At 49.1% G+C, this 23720-nt stretch overlaps 1 protein-coding gene across 23 annotated transcripts in view; it reads left to right on the top strand.

Annotated features, from left to right (window-relative positions):
• Positions 1–23720, top strand: part of LOC102141409 (aminopeptidase like 1) — a 62992-nt gene that overhangs the window by 22929 nt on the left and 16343 nt on the right. For 13 of the 23 annotated variants that reach the window (XM_045363192.3, XM_015429999.3, XM_045363193.3 and 10 more), the window contains 4 exons: positions 15952–16124; positions 16631–16700; positions 18650–18835; positions 19574–19744. In XM_045363192.3, the coding sequence (XP_045219127.1) occupies positions 15952–16124; positions 16631–16700; positions 18650–18835; positions 19574–19744 (600 nt within the window). Of the gene's footprint in view, positions 1–2135; positions 5480–15951; positions 16125–16630; positions 16701–17685; positions 17970–18649; positions 18836–19573; positions 19745–23720 lie in introns of those variants that run through there. The other 10 variants (XM_005569444.5, XM_074005615.1, XM_005569445.5 and 7 more) reach the window with 3 other exon arrangements.

A 23720-nucleotide genomic window follows, 5' to 3' on the forward strand; every position in this document is an offset into this window, starting at 1 on the left:
GGTTCACGCCATTCTCCTGCCTCAGCCTCCTGAGTAGCTGGGACTACAGGCGCCTGCCACCACGCCCGGCTAGTTTTTTGTATTTTTAGTAGAGATGGGGTTTCACCATGTTAGCCAAGATGGTCTCGATCTCCTGACCTTATGATCCGCCCACCTCAGCCTCCCAAAGTGCTGGGATTACTGGCATGAGCCACCGCGCCTGGCCTCAGGGATGTTTTTTATGATATTCTTTCTTTTAAAAAAATAGATGGAAAGCATCTTAGGAATTTTATCAGTTATGAGAAACATGCATAAACTGCTGGAGACTCCCATATATAATTGGTTACATATTTTCTTTAAAAGGAATATAACAATACTTCACAAATTAAGTCATATCCATTTCCTTGTGTCTTTGGGACTCAGTGGAGTTTCTAGCCATATAATGAGTGTTTTGCCATTTCACTACTGGACTACGCTACCATTTTTCTAAAATCAGTCGCTTCCTATACCAGAGATCACAGAGATCACCCCATCTAACAGCAGTATTGGGTTTACAAAAAGTCAGCCCTTGCACCAGTCTAACCAGAAGCCCTGAGCTGTCTTATCAGGGGGCTTGTTGCCACGTGTGGGTGGATATGAGACTTCAGCCTATGGTGGGGAAGAGAATTCTGACCTCGTCTATGCAGGGGTTTTTTAAGCATTTAGATTAATTTGGTTGCCAAGCCCTGTCTATTAAAAGTGAAAACTAACTTTAGTTTCTCACTCTGTAATACCCAGGTTCTGATGTGCTGCTGAATTATGCATTGGTTTTGAAGTTTCTTAAATAAAAACTAGTGAAATATGTTTTGTAATATAACACAGATAAAAGGAAAAGCTTTCTCTGCGGGAGTGAGCAAATCTAGTGGGAACTAAAAATTTTGTTTTAGATTCTACTTTATAAATCATTTTGAGAGGTTTTACAGTATATTATTTAGTACTGGCTTCCCTGGTGTTCTGGGTTACTTATTAGAAAAGTCAGCGTGCTCCATCTTCCCTCCAGCCACAAGGCTGTAGGCAGCACGCGCGACTGGCCGCGTGCTCGGCAGTCGGCTAGTCTAAGGGTGATTGAGCGTCGGGAGCTGCTCCCCATGACCGGACTCTCCGGTGCTCTTCCCTGCCTGATGTTTCCTCCTGGTGAATGAGGGGCTCCTCCAGGTGGGCGGGCAGGCTCAGGGAACAAGCCCACCGTAGGGGTTGGAGCAGGAGAGATTGCCATTCTCGCCAGGGCTGCCTTCCCACTGTCTTCTCCTCCCTTCTGTGCCATAGCAAGGTCTGGAAGAGGCAGCGCATGCTCTCTCTGGACGTGCGTCCCGGCGCCCTCTGAACTCTGCTGTCCTCTGGCTCTCCTTTCTCAGTGCTGTGTGTCTTTCGCCAGCCAGGCAGGGCCCTTTGGCATTTCTCCACCGGGCATGGTGGAGTTCCTGCGCTCCTGCCGAGCTTCCAGGATGCGGTGTTCGGGTGAAGAGATGTGCAGGGTGAGGCCTGGTGCCCAGATGGAGCTTGGAGAGCTCCTTTGCTGGATTGTTAGCAGCACAGGGAGGATGCGCCTCAGAGGGATCTTTATGCGTATGACATCCATGGGGCACACGTGTGTTTTTATTTCAAACGATGAGTTCTTGTTTCCAAATTTAGGGGAGGTTGAAATGGGGCCTCTTTGGGCATCTGTTGCCTACCTACCAGGTACGGTCCTCCAGCCCGTTGTTTCCTTCCGCGGTGAAGGAGCTGTGCCTTCGCTTCAAGAACACGGAGCAGGAACAGGCGGCCCTTGCTGCAGGGGCGCTTGCCACGGCCTGTAGGAGGAGAAGCAGGGAGAAGCACGCCCAGCTGTACACGGAAGCATGAGCTTTCACTTCCCTGTCAGCCTTTGTCTTAGTAGTAGGTTTCCGACAAGTCCATTTCCACGTCCAGGGTAAATAAGCAGCTCCGGGATCATGGGGCTCTTCCACTCCTGGTGATTGAATTCCCTGGGATTGATGGAGGGATTACAATCATGTAGCCTGTAGCAGAGACCTCAGTCACTGTGCAGAGAGATCTGGAAGCCTCATTCTGGAAACAAGTGGGACCTGATCTGGGATTTTGGGGAAAATGACGGCCTTTTTTCCCTCCTCTTTTTGTAGGCAGAACAGTATCAAAAGAAGAATCGGAAGATGCTTGTGATTTTAATATTATTTGTCATCATCATTGTGCTCATTGTTGTCCTCGTTGGCGTGAAGTCTCGATAAGTGGCATTGGGTTTTCGTGTGTGCCGCACGTGTGGATCTCCCGGGTGTGAGGGGCTTGGCCTGCGCCCCGCCAGCTGCCCACAGAGGTGCAGCCTCGAGGAATCCGAGGGCGTCCGGGCAGCGAACCTTACCATCCACGGACTCCTCCTCCCCTAGTCCTGCTCAAGCGGTCCGGGGAATGGGTTTTTGTTTTTCCTTCATTGTTGAGAATTGAAGAACCTTTGGTACTGCTGCACAATAGAGATTGAGTTCTGTGATCAGTTATAATATATATATTTTTTTTAGAAAGAAAATGAGCTGAGAGTTTACAGGCACTGCAGAAGCTGTTCAGTGTTATATGTGTATATGCTATTTTTTTAGCAGCCATGTCTGAGCAGAATGTTAAAATAATTTTTGGAAAAATTTTCTTTAAACCATCTGGTTTTTAAGAAATTTGTTACCAAAAATTGATGAGTAGAGGCAAAGATGCCTCTTCATCTTTCTCTATATATTTTCCAGTTGAAAACAAACTAAGAAGTCCTTTAAGAATTTATAATCCGTTCCCCATTAACTTAATTTAGCTTTTCCATCACTGTTAATGATCAGAGTAACAAAGTGTGAAAAATAAGAAACCATCATTGATGTTAATTAACACATTTAGATAGGCCAGTTGAAACAGCTTCATAAGTTTAAATTAATTGTAAATGGAATATTCCTCATTTAAAATGTTTGCACTGCATTTTCTACTGTAAACCAAAAGAGGTTACTAAGCAAAACCGCCTACATTTAAGTTAGTGATTTAAATGAATCTCACATTAAAAGAAAGCTTGACAGTGTTATGAAAGCCACCAGACTCAGCCAGTGTGTCCCCGTGGGTATCCCCAGCCATCCTTGCTCAATCCATGAGTTATATACTAACTACATAATGCCCTGTGCAAACCAGACTCTGTTTAATGAACTGTGAATTTACACAGAGGCCATTTTAAATGGGTCACCCCATTTAGGATTAGTGGATCTCAGATTATTAACCAAACATCACTCCATTTCAAAGTAAAATATTCCACCAGCGATTTGATTTATTGGCTGTTCCATTGCCTGCCGCTGAGCAATGCCCAGGAAGCAGGCACATTGCCAAGGACTGGGCGCATCTTGACTAGGAAGCTCCTCGTTTGTGTGAGCGTGGGTTAGATCGCCAAAGTAGGACTTTGTCATTTACCTACCTATTATCAATATGGTGCTTGAATATATTCGTATAACTGTAGAACAGTGTGGATAGTGATGGTAACTTTGAAGTTGTTCATGTTTTATTGGCCTTGTTTTAATTGACACCAGTAGAGTCTTAATGGTCTTTGTGTAAATTTTAATGGCTTTTCCATTGTTTTTGCTTCTTTAAAAAGTTTAGGAAGAATATGACCTCATTAAATGTGTTTTATTTGGACCAGTCACATAAAATATCTCTCTAGAATTGACTTTGAAGTTGTTTACAGAAATTTAAACTCAATTCCAGAGACTGAAGTTGTCCAAACAGCTCATGGGCTTAACGTCCAAACCCCTGCCCAGCCCTCCCTTTCCAAGTTGGTGCCACTTCCAGGTAGCCACTGGTTTTCTTATTACTGATGTGGCTGTGGAATGATAAGGACCTAGAGGGACCCTGGCATTTCAGGAAGCAGACCTGGTATTCCATGACAAGCATTGTTTAGGAAGGAGGGCTGGAGAATAAGAAGCCAGCACCTCATCAGGGGTTGAGAGTCACTGCAGGTGTCCTTTCATCCCGGCTGATTTTAACCCATGGTTGAGACGTTCCAAATTAGATCTGCTGCTCTTAGGAGTGGGGCTGTCCAAATTAGGGAACCTGCCTCAAAAACAGTCCACAGTGGCAATACCGGATTCCTGTTCAAGCTTTTTAAAGTGCTGAGTCTTATAAACCCCTGAAGGAAAATGACCCTTTAAGAGAGGATCATCATTTATTTATATTTATTTTCACCAAATAGGGTGATGAGGGTTGGTTTTTGTCCCCTCAACCCATTTGGGTAAAATAATGGATCTGATTAGAAATTGTTTTAAGGAGGGGCTGGGCGCGGTGGCTCACGCCTGTAATCCCAGCCTTTGGGAGGCCAAGGCAGGCGGATCATGAGGTCAAGAGTTCAAGACCAGCCTAGCCAACATGGTGAAACCCCATCTCTACTAAAAATACAAAAATTAGCTGGGCGTGGTGGGACACGCCTGTAATCCCAGCTACTCGGGAGGCTGAGGCAGGAGAATCGCTTGAACCCGGGAGGCAGAGGTTGTAGTGAGCCGAGATCACACCACTGCACTCCAGCCTAGGTGACAGAGTGAGACTCCGTCTCAAAAAAAAAAAAAAAACAAAAATAGTTTTAAAGATCCCGTCTGGGTGGGAGAGCTGTCCCTTTCCACCTGAAGCCAGGGCACTGGTGCTATAACTGGTTTCCCAAGGTGGGAGAGAGACAGACCCAGCCTGGAGCTGGCCCCAGGCCTGTGTGCTGACTTCTTGGAGTCCTCAAACCACTGTATTTTTCTGTTGAGCCTGTACTTGGGGAGAGATCAGTAGCATTGGAGGAAAAGAGTCATGGTACCTCAGGGTTTCTTTCCCTTTACTCGCTGACAGCCATGGTCTGTGGGCACCTCATGCTTTTCCACACTCTGTTGGGCCATGGAGGTAATGATCACCCAGGCCAGTCTCCTCTGCCTGGGATGCACCCTCTGAGAGGAGGCCTAGCAGGGCAGGCTCCCTCTGGGCATCCCTGGACGCATCTTCTGGACACATGCCTCCTTTAAAGTGTCCAGGGGTAGCTCAGGTTGAGTGGAGGTAGAAGGAGAAACAGACATGTTTACCATCCATTTTCCAAAGCTCCTGATCTTTCCCAAGATTGTAACTGAAAACTGCTGTCTCTTGTTTCGTTCGTTTTGGGGGTGGTGGTGCTGGCTGAGCCATGCTTGTGAAGTGGTGTGTGTCTCTGATTTAACAGATTCACTGCTTTCTCTGCTAATTGAGAGAGCGTTATTTACATTATTTATTTGTTTTGACACAAGTACTTTCAGTGTTTTATCCTAGCTAATAGCTTCTTAAAGGTAATAAAACCCTTCCAACCTAATTGGTCAGATAAGACTTTTTTTCTTGTATGCTTAAATAAAGCAATTAGTGAAGCGCTTCTATCCAAAATGACTTTTTTGTCCTTTTTTAAAACCAATTTACTGTTACTGGAAACTTTTTGTACAATAAAGCAATCATGCAGATTAAAGAACATCCTGTAATCCTAGTATTAATTTAACAATGGGTTCATGGTTTCTTCCAATGCATTTGTGTTAGGAGAGGGCCTGGCCAGTTTTGTGATCCTTTGGGCCCCTGACTGTTTTGTGCCTGAGGCCTTTGCCTCAGTGTCTGCAAGTTGATCTATCATTATGGATGCTTTCAAAGGGACAATCTATTTGCTATCCAATATACAAAAAGAACAACTGCCGAAAAGGCAGATAATTATTTTTCTTATGAAAATATGTGCTTTATATACATACCAAGAAACATTTGGAAATCTTCAAATAAAACTGTGATGTGCCTTGTTGAGAAGCAGTTCTTACACACAGGCTCTAGGAGACTTAACTTTCTAAATGACATTTTTTCCTACTTTGTTACACCAAAAACTTCAGAGACAGTGTCTGCCAGTTGAACTCAAAGCCAAGACTATGTTTCCCCTTGATTGTGCCCGTCCTGGGGTCCTCCAAGGAGGACCTTTGTCCTGAAACTTGACTTTGATGCATATGTTTTGCTGGTGGGAGATGTGGACCTGAGTGATGGTAGGGGTATGTGGTTTCGTCACCAGAACTTATGCATACAAAAAATAGCAGCTGTCATGCCAGGTCTCCTTGGCGCACTTGGTGTTTGGTTTTGAGGTGCTGCGGTGACTCAACAGCAGTTCCTTTCAGAGCCTGTTGACAAACTACACAAAAGAAACGACCTCCTCTTGCGCTCTCACCTTGTTTTTTGTTTAGAAATTACATTTCCCCAACTCACATGTTGGCCACTGGCTCTGTCCAAGAATCAAATCCACTCTGAAAGGAGAGACATTTGCCATAGGGTTCAAGAATATTCTGACCGGCAATGATACTTAATAACATTAAAGAAATCTTCCATCCCGAAGAGGACCACATAAAGGTACAACACCCATGTAACTGGTGACCTCTTGGGTTACGTTCTCAGCTAAGTCTTTGGTGGCCCAGTCTTGAACCAGTGCTACAAGAGTATGCAGACACAATCCGAAGAAGCATTGCTGTCAGTGGAGAGCTGCAAGATGCCACCAATGACTTGGAGGCATGACTTGCCAGGAGGCCTGGAAGTGGGAGACCATTGGGGTGTCCCTTTGAATGCTCACTTTGACAGCAGGTAAACAGGCTGGATATAGATTTCCTCTGGAAATTTAGCGACCATCCTATAAGAAGTCTGATCTTGATCCAACGTTTGAGCAATCTAGAATCCTTCCCGGTCTGTCTGCCATAGTTCTGTAGCCACAACAAAATTTACCTAGCCTATTTTCCTAGCACCATTTCTATCTAAATCTAATAGGAGAGCATGTCATTCTACATGTGGCCTTAATTTTGATCATCGGCATCCCTTACCCTAGTTAAGCCATGTGGGACCATGTGGAGAGAGCTTTTCACAGAAGGGATATCCCTAGTTGGGTGTAGGGAAGACAACTCATCACAAAGACTTCCTGCTTCTCTGTGGTTCTGATTCATCAATTAGTTATGGTAAGTTTCCATTCTAAGATTTAGGTAGGCAGACCTGGTTCATCCAGCATGAGCTACATTTCAGAACTTAGCACTGTGCATGCACATGAATGCATGCCTAGAATTGTATATCTTGGTGTGTATTGGCTCTTAAAAACTAATTTTCTTGGCCGGGCGCAGAGGCTCACACCTATAATCCCAGCACTTTGGGAGGCCAAGACAGGTGGATCGCTTGAGGTCAGGAGCTCAAGACCAGCCTGGCCAACATAGTGAAATCCTGTCTCTACTAAAATACAAAAGTAAGCTGGGTGTGGTGGCACGTGCCTGTAAACCTAGGTACCAGGGAGGCTGAGGCAGGAGAATTGCTTGAACCCAGAAGGCAGAGGTTGCGGAGAGCCGAGATTGTGCCACTGCACTCCAGCCTGGGCAACAGAGCGAGACTCCATCTTTAAAAAAAAAAAAAGAAAAAAGCAGGGCACGGGGGCTCATGCTTGTAATCCCAGCACTTTGGGAGGCTGAGGCGGGTGGATTATGATGTCAGGAGATTGAGACCATCCTGGCTAACACAGTGAAACCCCATCTCTACTAAAAATACAAAAAATTAGCTGGGCATGGTGGTGGGCACCTGTAGTCCCAGTTACTTGGCAGGCTGAGGCAGGAGAATGGGGTGAACCCGGGAGGCGGAGCTTGCAGTCAGCCGAGATCTCACCACTGCACTCCAGCCTGGGCGACAGAGTGAGACTCTGTCTCAAAAACAGAAAGCAAACAAAAAACTTAATTTTCTTGGCCACCCAGACTCCACTTCTAACCTTGTTGCCTGATGGTTTTGTTTAATTCTGTTTTGAAAACAACCTCCTCCCAAGTGATGGGTATTAGAAGGAACTAATGAGAGCTCTAGGTGCAAGCAGAGACTTTCAGCACGTGTGAAAGTGCTTCTGATTTAGGACTCAGAGTTAGATGGTGGGTGTCAGCTGTGTGTCTTGTCCCCAGCTCCATGCCACCCTCGGACAGACGTCATGGTACCAGTCTATGACCAGGCTTTCTTACTACACAAAGGGACATTCTATGGAGTCAAATGGCAGAGACTTGTGTACAATTATCTGGTCAATTGAGGCAAAAGAAAATAATCATTTGTCCAATTGGCCAAATTAGCTCTCTGGACTGTCCTGAATGCTCAGGGTAACTGTGTGGTTCTCCACTTCAGTTCCGTAATCTGGCTAAGATGGACCATTTAAATGAGGCTCCATTCAACACAATGCACATTTAAATGAGGCTCAGTTACAAGAGACCACTGGGCTTAGCATTTTCTGTTTGTCAACTACAATTCTATAATTGCTTTTAGCTAATCATCCAAATGATTACATGTTGTGGAGGCAGAAGACCCTCGTTATGCATCATTTGGTCTCTTTTTCTCAGAGGAAGTGCTGAGGGATTAAATGTGTGTGTGTGTGTGTGTGTGTGTGTGTGTGTGTGTGTGTGTGTGTGTGTTTAACTTGTTGTTCTGACTCAGGACACCATAATAGACCTCCATTTTCATCAACTGTGGGGGAATGAGAACAACTCCCCCCATCCCAACATCCCCTTTTCCAGAGGGGGAAACTGAGACCCAAGATTCCCTCTTGCCAAAGCCACAGAACTAGAACTAGAATCATCAGCTTTCTGATTTCCAGATCAGGACTATTTCTGCTTATGCCATTTTAATTTTTCATTTCTTTCCATAAAATTAAATGACCTTCCTCAAGAAAGATTTAATGGTCAAGATGCGATTTGGTAAAAAGCTTCCTCAAGGATTTTTTTCTTATTACAAAGATGAGACTGGCTGAGGCTGAGAGAGATTTGCAAACAGTGGTATGTCATTATCCCCAGCTCAGTTTTTTGTGTAATTGGTGTGAAGAGATTGCTGCTGATGAATCAGCCTGCTGCTCAACGGAAAATGATGATTCTTTTGTGACGTGACTTGGTGTACGTACGTGTATGTTTGTGGTTGTTTATGAAAGGTATGTGTGTACATAAAATGCTTATCAAGATGGATAATGTCATGTTAAAGTTGTAAATAATAAAAAATAGTCCTGAGCAAAACTGATTTTACAATTGCCTGAGAATGCAGCACTTCATTTCAACACTATGCGATGGCTAGAAATTGATTTTTTTTTTAAATCCAATTAAGCCTCAAGGTTGGTTATCCATTTAAAAGGTCGGATGAGTTAAACAATGACAGTACCTTCAGTTCGTGCTAATAAATTTGCACAGAACTTCGGCACTTACATCGTGTGCCTCACGGAGGCATACATTTTGTATCTGCGCAACACTGAGCTACCAAAGTCCCAGCAGTGGTACAGATACACCAGCAGGCCCTGGACCCCAACAGGGGCAGTCCCTGAGCTGACCACCGGCCCTATCACCTCTTCCACTTAGATCCCCGAAGCACCCCCTACCCAAGAGTGCTGAGTCCTTCCATCTACCTGGTCCCCTTTTCTGTGGTCCCAAGAGCACTGGGAGACGAAAAGTTGCCTCTCATTTAAAAGGGGGGAGAAAGATGTATTCACTACTTGGTTTCGTGTGCTGCCGAGTTTATAATGTAACAAATAAATCCTGTTTTAAAAACAGTACTTTATAGTGTGTATTTACTGTGTATTCCTAGTGCTTAACATTAAGAAAAAGACTTCGCGTGGTGGCTCACGCCTGCAATCCCAGCACTTTGGGAGGCCGAGACGGGCAGATCACCTGAGGTGAGGAGTTCGAGACCAGCCTGCCCAACATGATGAAACCCCATCTCTACTAAAAATACACGTTTGGCTGATTTTTGTATTTTCAGTAGAGATGGGGTTTCACCCTGTTGGTCAGGCTGATTTCGAACTCCTGACCTCAGGTAACCTGCCTGCCTCGGCCTCCCAAAGTGCTGGGATTACAGGCATGAGCCACCACGTCCAGTCAATTCTTTTTGCTTTTTAAAAGATCTATATTCAGATACTGCAGATAGATGTATAATAAACACAAGGGTGTTTCTGGAAAAAAAGGTGACTCAGGTTTTTGAAGATTGAATCATTTTCAATGCTCTAGAGAAACATACTATCTAAAAGGATCCTATAAGTGAAAGTTTCCCTAAAGAAAAGATTCCATCAAAAAAAACATTTAGCCCCTAATTTTGCTTTTCTATAAGTCTCCATTTTCTTATATTGAGTTTGCTTAAAGGAATGTGGAACCACATTTGGTCTGTTAATTATTTCTCTTTTTCTTCTCACAGCCTCCCTGTCCAAAGGCTCCAGGTCTTCAACATGCCCTTGAAAACTTTTGCAACTACAAACATAATTTTGCTGGTGTTCAGAAGTAAATAGAGTTTAGTTCCTGAGACATGAAGGTTATTGCTGTCTTACATTGTGTCCTTCCTGGGAGGATAATTTAGGCTGCTAGATTGTCAAGGGACCTCAGAGAGCAACTAGTTCAGCCCACTTGTTTTGTTTTGTTTTGTTTTTTGAAATGGAGTCTTGCTGTGTCGCCTAGGCTGGAGTGAAATGGTGTGATCTCAGCTCACTGCAACCTCCGTCCCCCAGGTTCAAGCGATTCTCTTGCCTCAACCTCTGGAGTACCTGGGACGACAGGCATGTGCCACCATGCCTGGCTTTTTGTATTTGTAGTAGAGACAGGGTTTCTCCGTGTTGGTCAGGCTGGTTTTGAACTCCTGACCTCAGGTGATCTGCCCACCTCAGCCTCCCAAAGTGCTGGGATTACAGGCATGAGCCACTGTGCCTGGCCCCAGCCCCCCTCATTTTATCGAGAGGTCCTAAAAACTGATGCTAGAAGAGATGTTTTTTGTTGTTAATAAATGATTCTGCTGGCACATTTTTATTAACACATTTTCTCATCCCACTGATACCAGAAAGTACAGACACAGTACATGCAGATGAGGCTACCAAATGTGCTTTTCAAGCAAAGTGCAAAAGATGGCATGTAGTATGCTACCTTTCAAGATCCATGAATAATCTTGTTTTTTGTTCAGATAGAATCAGGAAAGAGAAAAGCTAATAAAAACGGTTACGTGTGGGGGTGAAAAAGGTTACCTGTGGGGGTAAAAATACTACCTATGAAGGATGACTGAGAAAAGGGGGGAAGGGCAGGGATGGGGAGACTCCTTTGAACATTTCCTTTTTACAGGTGTGATTTGAATGATACAAAATGTTATATGTAGTCAAAAAGAAAATGTAGAAAAAAGGAAAATGGTGAACCCTTCTGTGAAGTACAAATTTATGAAACTAAATGTACATCAAATCAGTAAGCTGCACAAAAATCAAGTAAATGTGGAATATATCGCTGGGATATACTCTTAGGAACAAAAAGTTAAAACATCTTGAACTCTGTGTTGTGGGTTTGTTGTCGGGAGCAGAGGCTATTGGTGAGTGTGGGAAACAGAGAGTGAGAAATCCCAGGAGGGACTGGGAACCAGGGTTCTCACTGTGGCAGAGGGAGATGCAATGATGGAAGACGGGCAGGTGAGGAAAAGCCCTGTCATGTGGATTTGAATGGGAGGAATCAGTACCAACTCATGATGTTAAAGAAAACCTGACCCTTCCACATCCAAGAGGGCCAGGAGCAATGATGCCCAAGTGGCAGGAAGCATGCCCAGCACAAGAGCCTGGTCTCTAACTCTGAAGCTCTTGGCTCTAACCAACCTTTCCCCTCACTGAATGGAGCCAGGTTTCTTGAAGAAATGACTGACTCTGGATTTAGGTCAAGGAAAGAACAAAGTGAGCCTGTGATCATCTTACTTCTTTTTTTTTTTTGAGACGGAGTCTCACTGGTCGCCCAGGCTGGAGTGCAGTGGCGCAATCTTGGCTCACTGCAAGCTCCGCCTTCCAGGTTCACGCCATTCTCTTGCCTCAGCCTCAGGAGTAGCTGGGACGACAGGCGCCCGCCACCGCGCCTAGCTAATTTTGTGTATTTTTAGTAGAGACGGGGTTTCATTAGCCAGGATGGTCTCGATCTCCTGACCTTGTGATCCACCCGCCTCGGCCTCCCAAAGTGCTGGGATCACAGGCGTGAGCCACCGCGCCCGGCCTGTGAGCATCTTACTGTTCCAGAAAGGACAAAGCCCTTGAAAACGGATAAGAACACATCAAAAAGGAGCCTGCCTGATGCAGCTCTCATTGGCCTAAGTGGGTCCCCACTTGGGAGCAGTGACATTTGATGAGATGCACACACGTATGGGCTGTGGCAGGGCTGGCTTCATGGGTGTGCAGCCACCATGGCCACATGGGCCCTGTGCCTGGTTTAGTGCTCAGCTGTTGCCATCTTGAAATTGTTTTTTGAAAGAGAGGCTCTGCATTTTCGTTTTGCACTGGACTCCACACATCACGCTGCCAGCCCTGGGGAGAGGGGGAAGGTCTTTGCTGAAGAACACCAGGTAATAAGTGTAGAAGGGAGGATAGAGCTGGAAAGTCACTCAACCAATACCTGATTCAGGCAGAAATCATCACTGGATACTGAAGACATTCAGGAAAAGGTGGTTGGGACCCAGAAGGTTCTTAGTCTCAAAGTGTCACTCCATGGATTATAAAGAGGAAATTATTTTAATTCAATTAATTATAAAAGGGGGAAATACACTTTTACCATGAAGAGATCTGGCAGACCCCACTTGCCCAATGATGGGGGACACTTAGATTATGTGCCTCCTGATGAGGTTCGATGGGAACCATAATCTGTATTTTTGCTAAAAAAGTTCAACCCAAATCTAACGAAACAGACGAACCCAGATGGTGAGAGCTTCTGTAGGACATACCAGTGCGTGAAAGAACGGTAAGGACTGTTCTGGATTAAAGGAGGCCAGAGAGTCTTCACAACCAAACGCAATGCCTTATTTGGATTCTGGATTTAAAAAGAAAAAGCCATGAAGGACAAGGGGACAATTGAAGTTTCATTGCAAACTGTATACTGGATAATAGTATTGTTTCAATGTTAAATTTCATGGGTATGATCAGCACATGATCATGATTATGTGGGCTCGTGTCCTTGTTCTTTTTTTTTTTTTTCTGAGATAGAGTCTTGCTCTTGTTGCCCAGACTGGATTGCAATGGCGCAATCTCGGCTCACTGCAAACTGCACCTCCCAGGTTCAAGCGATTCTCTTGTCTCAGCCTCCCGAGTAGCTGGGATTACAGGTGCGTGCCACCACGCCTGGCTGATTTTTGTATTTTTAGCAGAGACGGGTTTTCACCATGTTGGCTGGGCTGGTCTTGAACTCCTGACCTCAGGAGATCTGCCTGTCTCGGCCTCCCAAAGTGCTGGGATTACAGGCATGAGCCACCGCACCCAGCTGGTGTCCTTGTTCTTAAGACATACGCAGTGAGGTAGGGGTGTATACAACTTACTTTAAATGGTACAGGGAAAAATATGTGCACATACATACATATACACATATACATACATACATATACACATATACATACACACATATACATATACATAAACACACATACACATATATGCATGTTTGTATATATACAGGCATACCTCACTTTATTGTGGTGGTCCGGAACTGAACCCAGAATATCTCCAAGGTGTGCCTGTATGTATATGTGTGTGTGCGTGTGGGTGTGTGTGTATGTGTATGTTTGTGTGGGTGTATGTATATATATATCTGTGTATATATATATATGAATCTAGGTGAAGGGTATACAAGTGTTCATTATACTCGTTTTTCATCTTTTCCAAAAGTTAATCAACTTTTCAAAAAAGTTTCTAGAGAAATGTGTTTTCATGGCAACAAGTTCTTTTTCCTCCCTTCAGGGAACATTTAGTGCAAATCTAGGTGGCGTGTCTGGTGCCAGTTGCAAAAGGGAACGGAGGCCCTGCCTGCTGTGCAGGCACTCAGGTTGTGGCAAGGGACAGCACAAACATCCACAACGCGGGGCAGCATTTGAGGCAGTCGTGTGGCTGTCACAGTTTTCACTGGTTGTGGGCTCACTTCTCAGCCAGCTGCTCCAGCTCCATGTGGTGGAGGGAGGTCCTTGGAGCTGAGTCTGCTTCTGCTTCCTCTGGGCTCATGAGCAGGTCATTCTGAAGCAGGAAGGAGCCCTTCCTTGATTTCACTTTAGGACTGCCTGAGGCACTTCCACTGGTTTCCAGTTACTTGCAAGGTCAAGTACAACCTGCAAGGTCAGTGTATATTTTATGCACACTTTATGTCTGGCTACACGAGCTTTTCCTTTTTTTTTTTTTCTTTCTTATTTTTTTTTGAGACAGAGCGTCTGTAGTGCAGATTGGAGTGTGGTGGCGCGATCTCAGCTAACTGCAACCTCCGCTTCCCAGGTTCAAGTGATTCTCGTGCCTCAGCCTCCCGAGTAGCTGGGATTACAGGCAGGCACCACCATGTCCAGCTAATTTTTGTATTTTTAGTAGAGATGGGGTTTCACCATGTTGGCCAGGCTGGTCTCAAACTCCTGGCCTCAAGTGATCCACCCTCCTCAGCCTCCCAAAATGTTGGGATTACAGGCCTGAGTCACGGGGCCTGGTTCCACATGAGCTTTTGACAGTGCCAGAATGAACAATGTCCTTTACTACTTCAGGCCTTTGCATGAACAATTTTTTGGTCGGGGATCAGACTGCCTGACAGACTTTAACCCATCCCTCAAGACCCAACTCAAAAGTCTCATCGTAGTCCAAGGGGCCTTCCCTAACTCAGTCTTCTCCCAGTAACTGGATCTCTGGATTTTACTGTTCTATTTGCTCCCCCTTCCTCTTTCTGGCCACACACACATATGCATGCACGCACACACACACACACACACACACACACACACACACACATACATACATGCTATTGCATCCCCAAAGCCTGACGGGTCCTGGAGCTTTTCAGAACTGATGTTCAACAAATGTACATCAAACGAATGAATGAATGAAAACACCAGAAAACATGAAGCAGATGCACCACGGAAATGAGTGTTTCTTTGAAGTATCGGATATAATGGAATCTGAGAGCCTCGTGGCGATCAGCTGAGTCTAAGCAGGCATTAGGTTTTATACGGGTGAAGCCTGACATGAAGTTAACATATAAATGCACATTTCAAACACATAGAGCCATCTTACATGATAGGATTTCAGAAATGTGTCCTAGGATGTGAACTGTATCAAAAAACATCCTAATAAGTTCTAGTAACTTTATTCTGATTTGTTCCAGAAGTTTTTAATCTTTTCTTCAACTTTTGAGCAAAGTCTGAACATCCAATTGGATGTGGAATAGGTTTCAAGTCATCAAAAACATAAATTGATTTTTGGGTTGCATTAAAGATCTGGTAATTTGTTTTAAACTTTCATATTTTAAGGAAAATTAAATAGAGGTGAATTTTTCATTGATAGTGAAATATATACTAAGCCATGGATTAATACCTTCATCAAAATTTATCTAAACAAAGTGCTGCCTGTCTTATTTATGTTAAAGTCTGTAAAGTCAGCAGTGAAAAGGGGAAAGTACTTTCCTGGAATGTATTTGTATCTGTCACAAGCTGCATCTTGAGGAAATTGGCAGGCATTTGAAGTGGAATAATTCCTTAGCGTTCTGTTTAGTTTGGATTTCTTCAATTCAGGCGTGGCTTAAAACCAGAATCACCAATATTTGCTTTTAACAAGCATCTAATGTTTTCTCTTGCTTTGTGTACAAAATGTTGGTTGAACTGAATCATTTTGTTCATCCTTTCTGGGGGCTGTCAGGGTTATTCAGTCTATTCTTAAATATGAAAGAATTCTAAAAGAAAAACATCTCCAAAATGACCTCTCCACCAACAGTTTATCTCATTTCCAACTCCTGGTACACAAACCTGCTGGATCTGGCTTTCTGAAATGCTTCTTGGATCCCTCTTCAGTTTGTAAAATTCTATAGAGTGAACCAGGCTCCCCAGTCGATCTCCTCACCCACTCTTCTATTTTCCAGGAACCTTCTGTTCTAACCACACAGGTTTCAGAGCCTGCTGGACATATTCTGCGTCTGTGTTTCCTCCCAGGACTTCTCCCACGTGGAATGCCTTCTTTCTCAACCTCTTCGCCTGTGGAAGTCCTATTACATCTGTCAGGGCATGGCCTTAAGTCTCTCACCCTCTAGGAAGATCCTCCAGCTGTCTCAGTCCTCTGGAGTGCTGTGTGCCTGTCTGCAACATATTTGCAAACAGAAAAAAGAGTGAGAGATCTTTATACACGCTCTTAGTACCCTTTACCAATGTGTGAAAACATTCAGCTGCTGTAAAATCTTTTGAAGAAAATAAGATCCAATTAGCGTTGACTTTTATGTCAGGAAAGCTGAGGGTTTCAAAGGAATTCCTTTCAGTCATTCAACAGCTTTTTTTTTTTTTTTTTTTTTTTTTTTGAGTGCCTGCTCTGTGCCAGGCACTGGAGGAAAAAAACAAAAAAACAGAAAACAGGCAAAAAGACCTGCCTTCAGGATGCTGATGCTCTAGTCTATGTGGTGTTTCCGAGGGCCTGCCCTGGGGCCAGGGACCACGGTTCAGAGCTGAGCAGGGAGACCTGGAGTCCACAGACAGGGAAGATGAAAGCATGGCTTGTGGCTGGGGTATAAGTTAGGGAGCTAGGGGGCCAGCTGGGAGGTCAGTGGTGGAAAACCTCCCACACCACGCCAGGGAGTTGACACTGCTTTTTTTTTTTTTTTTTCTTTTTTTCCATTTTTAGGCTGGTAATGAAGAAGAAACTCAAAATAAGAGGAGTAGCTTATGGAACTACATGGAGGAAACAGAGAAAGGTACCAACCAAAGGCCCTTGAGCAATCAGGATGTTGGGTAACAGATTTTTGCTTTTAAATGACTCCTGCGTGGAGCTTCCCCAATGCATCATCATTTCCTGACCCTTGCATCTGACCCTGTGGGTGGGACCCTCCACCTCCACCATCCACTCACCACTCACCCCTGGCTCCTCCACCACCCGGCTCCGGCCCCGCACCCTCTGATGGCCTTTCCTCCCCTGCAAGGCGACTGAGGTGACTCAGGTCACCCTGCTCCTTCCTCGTCTCATCTCCTCCCTTCTTTCCTGCTTAGACTGTGCCAGATAACCCTTCTTGCAAAGGGGTGGGTGGGAAGGTCCCCCACGCAGCCAGGCAGTGCCTGGATTTGTAACTGGCCATCCCAGCAGCAGTGCCCTGGATGGAAAGCCACGTCCCTGGCACACTCTCACATCCAGGGCAGTGCCTGGCAGAGTGGGGTCTGATAAACGCCAGGGAACCTCCGATTAAGTGAGGAGGAAGTGAGGGTCCACGCTGTGCCCACCATGCCAGGCAGTGGGACAAAAGGACCTGACTCAAGTCCAAGAGTCACTGGGCCCCTCCGGCCTGATGGGTGGCCAGGGTGCGGGGTCCCCGGGGATCAAAAGCGGCTGCTCTGGGACCCCGGGGGACCTGTTTGGGGCCGGCCTGAGGCCTGATCGGGCCGGAACTGCGTAGGGTGGGCTTGGGCCTACGTCGGCCCAGGCCCCACTGGAGGACGGGCCTGTCCGGGAGGCGCTGCCTGGCGGGCCACGTCGCCCCGCGTGTTGGGCAGGGCTGCCCGGGCCGCTGGGCCGAGGGGCGGTGCCGCTGGAGGCCGGGCGCGAGCGCCCTGCTCGGCTGGGCCTGCTCGGGGCCGACTTTGGGCCTGCCCGCCCGGGCCTGCCCGCACCCTCCCGCCCGGCCTGGCCGGCGCCCCCTCGCGCCCCGGGCGGGCCCTGCACGTCTCGCGAGCAGCCCGGAGCGGCGGGGGAGGCGGGGCCCGCGGGCTGCCGGGCAGGGCCGGGGCGGCGCCGAGCCCGGGCCGGAGCGGGGCGAACGGGGCCGAGCGGCGGGCCGGGCCGGGCCGGGCCGGGCAGGGCCGGGGCGTGGGTCGGCGGGAAGATGGCGAACGTGGGGCTGCAGTTCCAGGCGAGCGCGGGGGACTCGGACCCGCAGAGCCGGCCCCTACTGCTGCTCGGGCAGCTGCACCACCTGCACCGCGTGCCCTGGAGCCACGTCCGCGGGAAGCTGCAGCCCCGGGTCACCGAGGAGGTGAGCGGGCCGCCGGCCGCCATGCGCCCCGCGCGGCGGAAGCCCAGGCCCGGGCGGCCCGCGGAGGCCCCGCCTCGCTCGCCGCACCCCCGCCGCCGCCGGGCCGGGCCCAACGAGGCTGGGCCGCCTCCCTGACGGGCTCAGCCGCCAGGCCAGTCTTCGCCCGCGGAGGCCCAGCCCTAGGCCCCGTCGCCGGTGCGGCGCGGTGGTCCTCCTGTCAGCCCAGCCCTGCGCCCCCCGAGGCCGCAACACCTGCGGACTGGGCGGGGAGACGCGGCCGCTTCCAGGGCCTCGCGTCGGCCCTGCCTGACGACAGGCCCTGGCTTCCAGAAGTTCCCATGGCAGTGTCCCCAGCTGCCTTTACTTGGGGACACCTGGCCCCTGCCCCCTCTCTGGTGGAAGCCGCCTAAGCCCTATCCGAGTGTTGGAAGCAAAGCAGCCCCCAGCCTCTCCCTTCCAGTCTTGGTGGCTTCATCCCACCAGGGGGATGCGAGCCAGCCTAGAGACAGTTAGCTCTGCAGAGAGGCGACACATCTCCCTAAGGATGGGACAACGGTGGCGGGGAGCTGCGCAGTGCCCCTTCCAGGACTGCAGGCGTGGTCGTGGCCGCAGGGCAGGGCCTCCTGGCACGTGGGCCGCTGTTTGAAACCTCTGTGTCTTGTCTCTCCCTTCTGATCTAGCTCTGGCAGGCTGCCCTGAGCACGCTCAACCCCAACCCCACGGACAGCTGTCCCCTCTACCTGAACTACGCCACCGTGGCTGCCCTGCCCTGCAGGGTGAGCCGGCACAACAGCCCCTCAGCCGCCCACTTTATCACGCGGCTGGTGCGGACCTGCCTGCCGCCCGGAGCACATCGCTGCATTGTGGTGAGTGCTTCGAGAGGAGGCAGCCGCGGTGCTCCTAGTCGGGCGGCGGTGAACTCGGGCCTGGGGAGCTCACAGCCCTGCACAGACTGCAGCGCACGCCGCCGGAGGGCTGTGGACGTTATAATCCCTGCCCTGTAGACGGGGAAACAGGTCCAGAGAGACGCGGGGATTTGCCCCAGATTAATTTTGGTGGCAAATCAGAGACTCAACCCTAGATTTCCTGAGGCCCACCTAGTGTCTGTCCCTCTGTTCGTCATTTTCCTGGCTGGTCAGGCTGTTGACATCTGGTGGCCAATGTGTTATTTCTCTTGGAGCATGACCAATGGTGCTTCCACGGTTCCTGGGGTGACCTGAGGGATGGGGTGGCGGCTGCTGTGGGACATCTCTGTCTAGATGTCATCTGCAAGGGAACCGATGTTCTGGAGGCGTTCAGAGAGCAGCTCCCTGCACTTCCTGGTGGCGGCCCTTGCACCCTTATCCCATCTCCCCCTGTATCCCATCTCCCCCTGTATCCCATCTCCCCCTGTATCCCATCTCCCCCTGTATCCCATCTCCCCCTGTATCCCATCTCCCCCTGTATCCCATCTCCCCCTGTATCCCATCTCCCCCTGTATCCCATCTCCCCCTGTATTCCATCTCCCCCTGTATCCCATCTCCCCCTGTATTCCATCTCCCCCTGTATCCCATCTCCCCCTGTATCCCATCTCCCCCTGTATCCCATCTCCCCCTGTGCCACAGATGGTCTGCGAGCAGCCGGAGGTGTTTGCTTCCGCCTGTGCCCTGGCCCGGGCCTTCCCGCTGTTCACCCACCGCTCAGGTGCTTCTCGGCGCTTGGAGAAGAAGACGGTCACCGTGGAGTTTTTCCTGGTAGGACAAGACAACGGGCCGGTGGAGGTGTCCACATTGCAGGTGGGTGTCTGGAAGGGCAGACCCGGCCCCTGGGCCGTGGCAAGATCGGGGAGGTGGGAGGGAGGTCGAGAGAGGGAAAAGCTTGTTGCGGGGGCAGGAGCGGGGCTGGCTGCTTTGGTTCCTGGGAAGCTGCAGAGGCTTCTCCAAACCCAGGCCTCCTCCCTCTGCCTCAGCGTGGCCTGTGACTTCAGGATTCTGTTGTATACAGGCAGTGTTTGTTGAGCACGTAGTCAGTGCCAGGAACGTCCATGCTGTTTTCCAAATAACGCTGCCCGCTTATGTGAGCTGTGTGTGTATGTGTGATGTATGCAGGTGTGTGTTGCTGTGCATGTATGTGTGTGCATGTGTTATATGTGTGGGGTGTGTGTGCATGTGTTGTATGTGTGGGGTGTGTGGGGTGTGTGTGCATGTGTGGTGTGTGTTGCTGTTTGTGTTTGAGTGCTGGTGTGTGCATGAGTGGTGTGTGTGTGGTGTGTGTTGCTGTGAGTGCTGGTGTGTGCATGAGTGGTGTGTGTGTGGTGTGTGTTGCTGTTTGTGTTTGAGTGCTGGTGTGTGCATGAGTGGTGCATGTGTGGTGTGTGTTGCTGTTTGTGTTTGAGTGCTGGTGTGTGCATGAGTGGTGTGTGTGTGGTGTGTGTTGCTGTGTGTGAGTGCTGGTGTGTGCATGAGTGGCATGGGTGGTGTGTGTTGCTGTTTGTGTTTGAGTGCTGGTGTGTGCATGAGTGGTGTGTGTGGTGTGTGTATATGTGGTGTGTGTTGCTGTGTGGGTATGAGTGCTGTTGTGTGCATGAGTGGCATGTGTGGTGTGTGTTGCTGTGTGTCTTTGAGTACTTGTGTTTGCATTAGTGGTGTGTGTGGTGTGTGTTGCTGTGTGTATATATGAGTGCTGGTGTGTGCATGAGTGGTGTGTGTGTGGTGTGTATGTTGCTATGTTTGAGTACTGGTGTGTGCATGAGTGGCGTGTGTTGCTGTGTATGTGTGCTGGTGTGTGCATGAGTGGTGTGTGTGTGGTGTGTGTGTGGCATGTGTTGCTGTGTGTGTGTGAGTAGTGTGCGTATGAGTGGTGTGTGTTGCTGTGTATGAGTGCTGGTGTGTATGTGGCGTGTGTTGCTGTGTGTGTATGAATGCTGGTGTGTGCATGAGTGGTGTGTGTGTGGTGTGTGTGGTGTGTATGTTGCTATGTTTGAGTACTGGTGTGTGCATGTGTGGCGTGTGTTGCTGTGTGTGTGAGTGCTGGTGTGTGCATGAGTAGTGTGTGTATGGTGTGTCTATGGTATGTGTTACTGTGTGTGTGTGTGTGAGTGCTGATGTGTGCATGAGTGGTGTGTGTGGTGTGTGTGTGGCATGTGTTGCTGTGTGTTGCTGTGTGTGTGCTGGTGTGTGCATGAGTGGTGTGTGTGTGGTGTGTGTGTGGCATGTGTTGCTGTGTGTGTGTGAGTAGTGGTGTGTGTATGAGTGGCGTGTGTTGCTGTGTATGAGTGCTGGTGTGTATGTGGCGTGTGTTGCTGTGTGTGTGAGTGCTGGTGTGTGCATGAGTGGTGTGTGTGTGTGGTATGTGCATGTGTGTTGCTGCACCCTTTACAGGGAGCACTTCTACATGTGTTATTTCACTCAATGCTGAGAAGGATCCTTTCGAGGCTGCAAGGCCGGAAGTGATTTCCCGGCTCCAGATCCTTGGATGGGCCTGACGTCAGGCTCCCTTCCTCACGGCAGCGGTCCCAGCCTCTGCGCCTGCTGCCTCCAGTCCCCGAGCCCACAGCGCCACCCAGGTTGTCTTTTCTCGTGTCCGAGCTCATTCTTCACTTCTGGCTCTGGAAGGCTGTCACCTTCACCCCGGACAGCAAGCTCTCCCACACCGGCGCTTGGGCCGCACCTCATTTCCTTCACTGTGTCCTCTCTGAGGCCTGCAACCACTGACCCTCAACCCGAATTTTTCCATCTTCACCAGCATGAGATAGCTCCCCTTTTTTTCCTTCGTCTCCAAATTTTTAAAAAAGTCTAACTGGTTTGCCTTTCTTAATCCTCTTTTCCCTCTTAACCCATGGAAACATAGTTTTTGCCCCCATCCTGACATGGTTTTCTAAGGACTGCTGGATGGGGCATTGCCATCCCTCCTTGAAATGCATCTGCCCCATCCAGAGGTCTCCCTCCCTCCTGCTGCTCCCCAGACTGTCGCCACCTCTCGGCATCCTTTTCATGGCCTCTCCAGTGTTCCGACCTGCTCAGTCTTCTCAGGGTCAGACACCAGCATCAGCTTCTTCTGTCTTTAGCAGTTTCCTTCTGAGTTCCAGGCCTGCTATCCAGGTGGGCAGGGGTGCCCGCAGAGCCCACTTGGGGGCTCGAGCATCACCCTTATTTCCAAGGATAGCAGGGCACCCTGACCTCTGTTGCCCTCGGTCCCTTCCCCTCCTGTGGACTTCCTGCTGTCCCTTAGACTGGCCACACCCACTCCTGCTCATGCTCCTGCGCCAGGATCCTTCCCTGTCCAGCCCAGCATGGTCTCCCTCTGGCCTCTGCCCACATTCCCTCCCCAGGGAGGCCTGGCCCTCTTGGCTAACACAACCCTCCCATTTGTCAGCTAAACCATTACTATAAGACGTGTCACATCTTTGTTGATCTCCTGTGCTCCCCACTGGGTTGGGAGTCCCCAGAGGGCAGGGACCTGGTCTTGTGCACAATGATCCCAGCACCCAACCCCACACATGAGAAAGGCCCAATAAACATCTGGTGATGGAAGCAGTGGGGCAGTGAGTCCCCGTGGCCCCCAACCCCATTGGTCCCAACTAGCCAGTGTGTCCTGTTTCCTGTCTGCTCTGCCCAGTGCCATGCCTTAAGGTGCTCTTCTGGGCTATGGCAGCAGTCTCCTGGTCACCCTGCCACAGATGGCCTCCTTCCAGCTCCTGCTTCGCTCACCTTCCAAAGGTGCATCTGTGTGCAAGGTGGCGTCTTCTGAGTGCTGTCAGCTGTCACGTCCTACACTCAAGGCAGGATTGTGCACACAGCACGTGCTGGTACACTCTACAGTCCTGTGAGATACGTCCTGTTGTCCCCAGGTTAGGGCTGAGCAAACTGCTTGCTGACATTGAGTGACTCACCGGGACCACGCCAGCAAAGGGCAGAGCCAGGTGTTAAGCTACAGCCACCACTCAGCCCTCTTGGGTCCTGAGCACACCAGTATCTGACACCCATGTGGCCTGTACTCAGCTTCTCCCTTTCTTCTCTGCGGGAACCTTCCAGTCCCCACCCAGGACCCTGTCCCTTCTGCATCCTGTGGCCTCATCCTCTCTGTAGCAGAGACTGGGACTGTGCATTGTGAGCCTCTGCTGAGCTTGACTCCCTTGACGTCTCTGAATTATCCGAGTCTTGCATGGTGCCTGGCACGTGTGGACAGAATGAGTGGCCCTCCCCTCATGGTAAGAGACACCCCTCCCCAGTGCAGCATGGCTGTGTGTTGGTGGAGGGCACCCACAGCCCTGCCCTGCCTCCCGCAGAAGCGCTCTTGCGTCAGAGCCCTGAGCTTGCCGTGGTTTGGGGTCTTCCAGGTGACACTTGGCCTCCTTGGAGGCAAGTTACACAGCACTGACGCACTTCTCAGACAGTCCTTGTCTGGTCCCCACATGCCCTCACAGACAAAACCTGCTGACAGGCGGCAGGGACGGCACAGGCACATTCATATCGGAGCTGTCAAGTTCCAGGTCTCTACCTTTGAGGCTTTGGGGTTTAATTACCTCTGCAGGGCGGAGGAGGTGGCTGGGCTGCGGTATCGACCCGGCGCTTGCTGCCCTGACATTATGAGACTAGAGGCAGGGATGATAAACTCGATGCTGTCCTGCACCCCCGCAAAACGGCGCTGCTTTTCTCTTAATATTGTCTTTCTGGTGAGCGAGGGAGGCCGCGCAAGCAGCCAGCTGTCTGAAGCTTCTGCGCCTGGGGGTGCACGGTAGGGGACAGGGTGGGGCAGGGATGCCCGCAGATT

This window comes from Macaca fascicularis, chromosome 10, assembly GCF_037993035.2.
Source record: "Macaca fascicularis isolate 582-1 chromosome 10, T2T-MFA8v1.1".
NCBI classification, from domain to species: domain Eukaryota; kingdom Metazoa; phylum Chordata; class Mammalia; order Primates; family Cercopithecidae; genus Macaca; species Macaca fascicularis.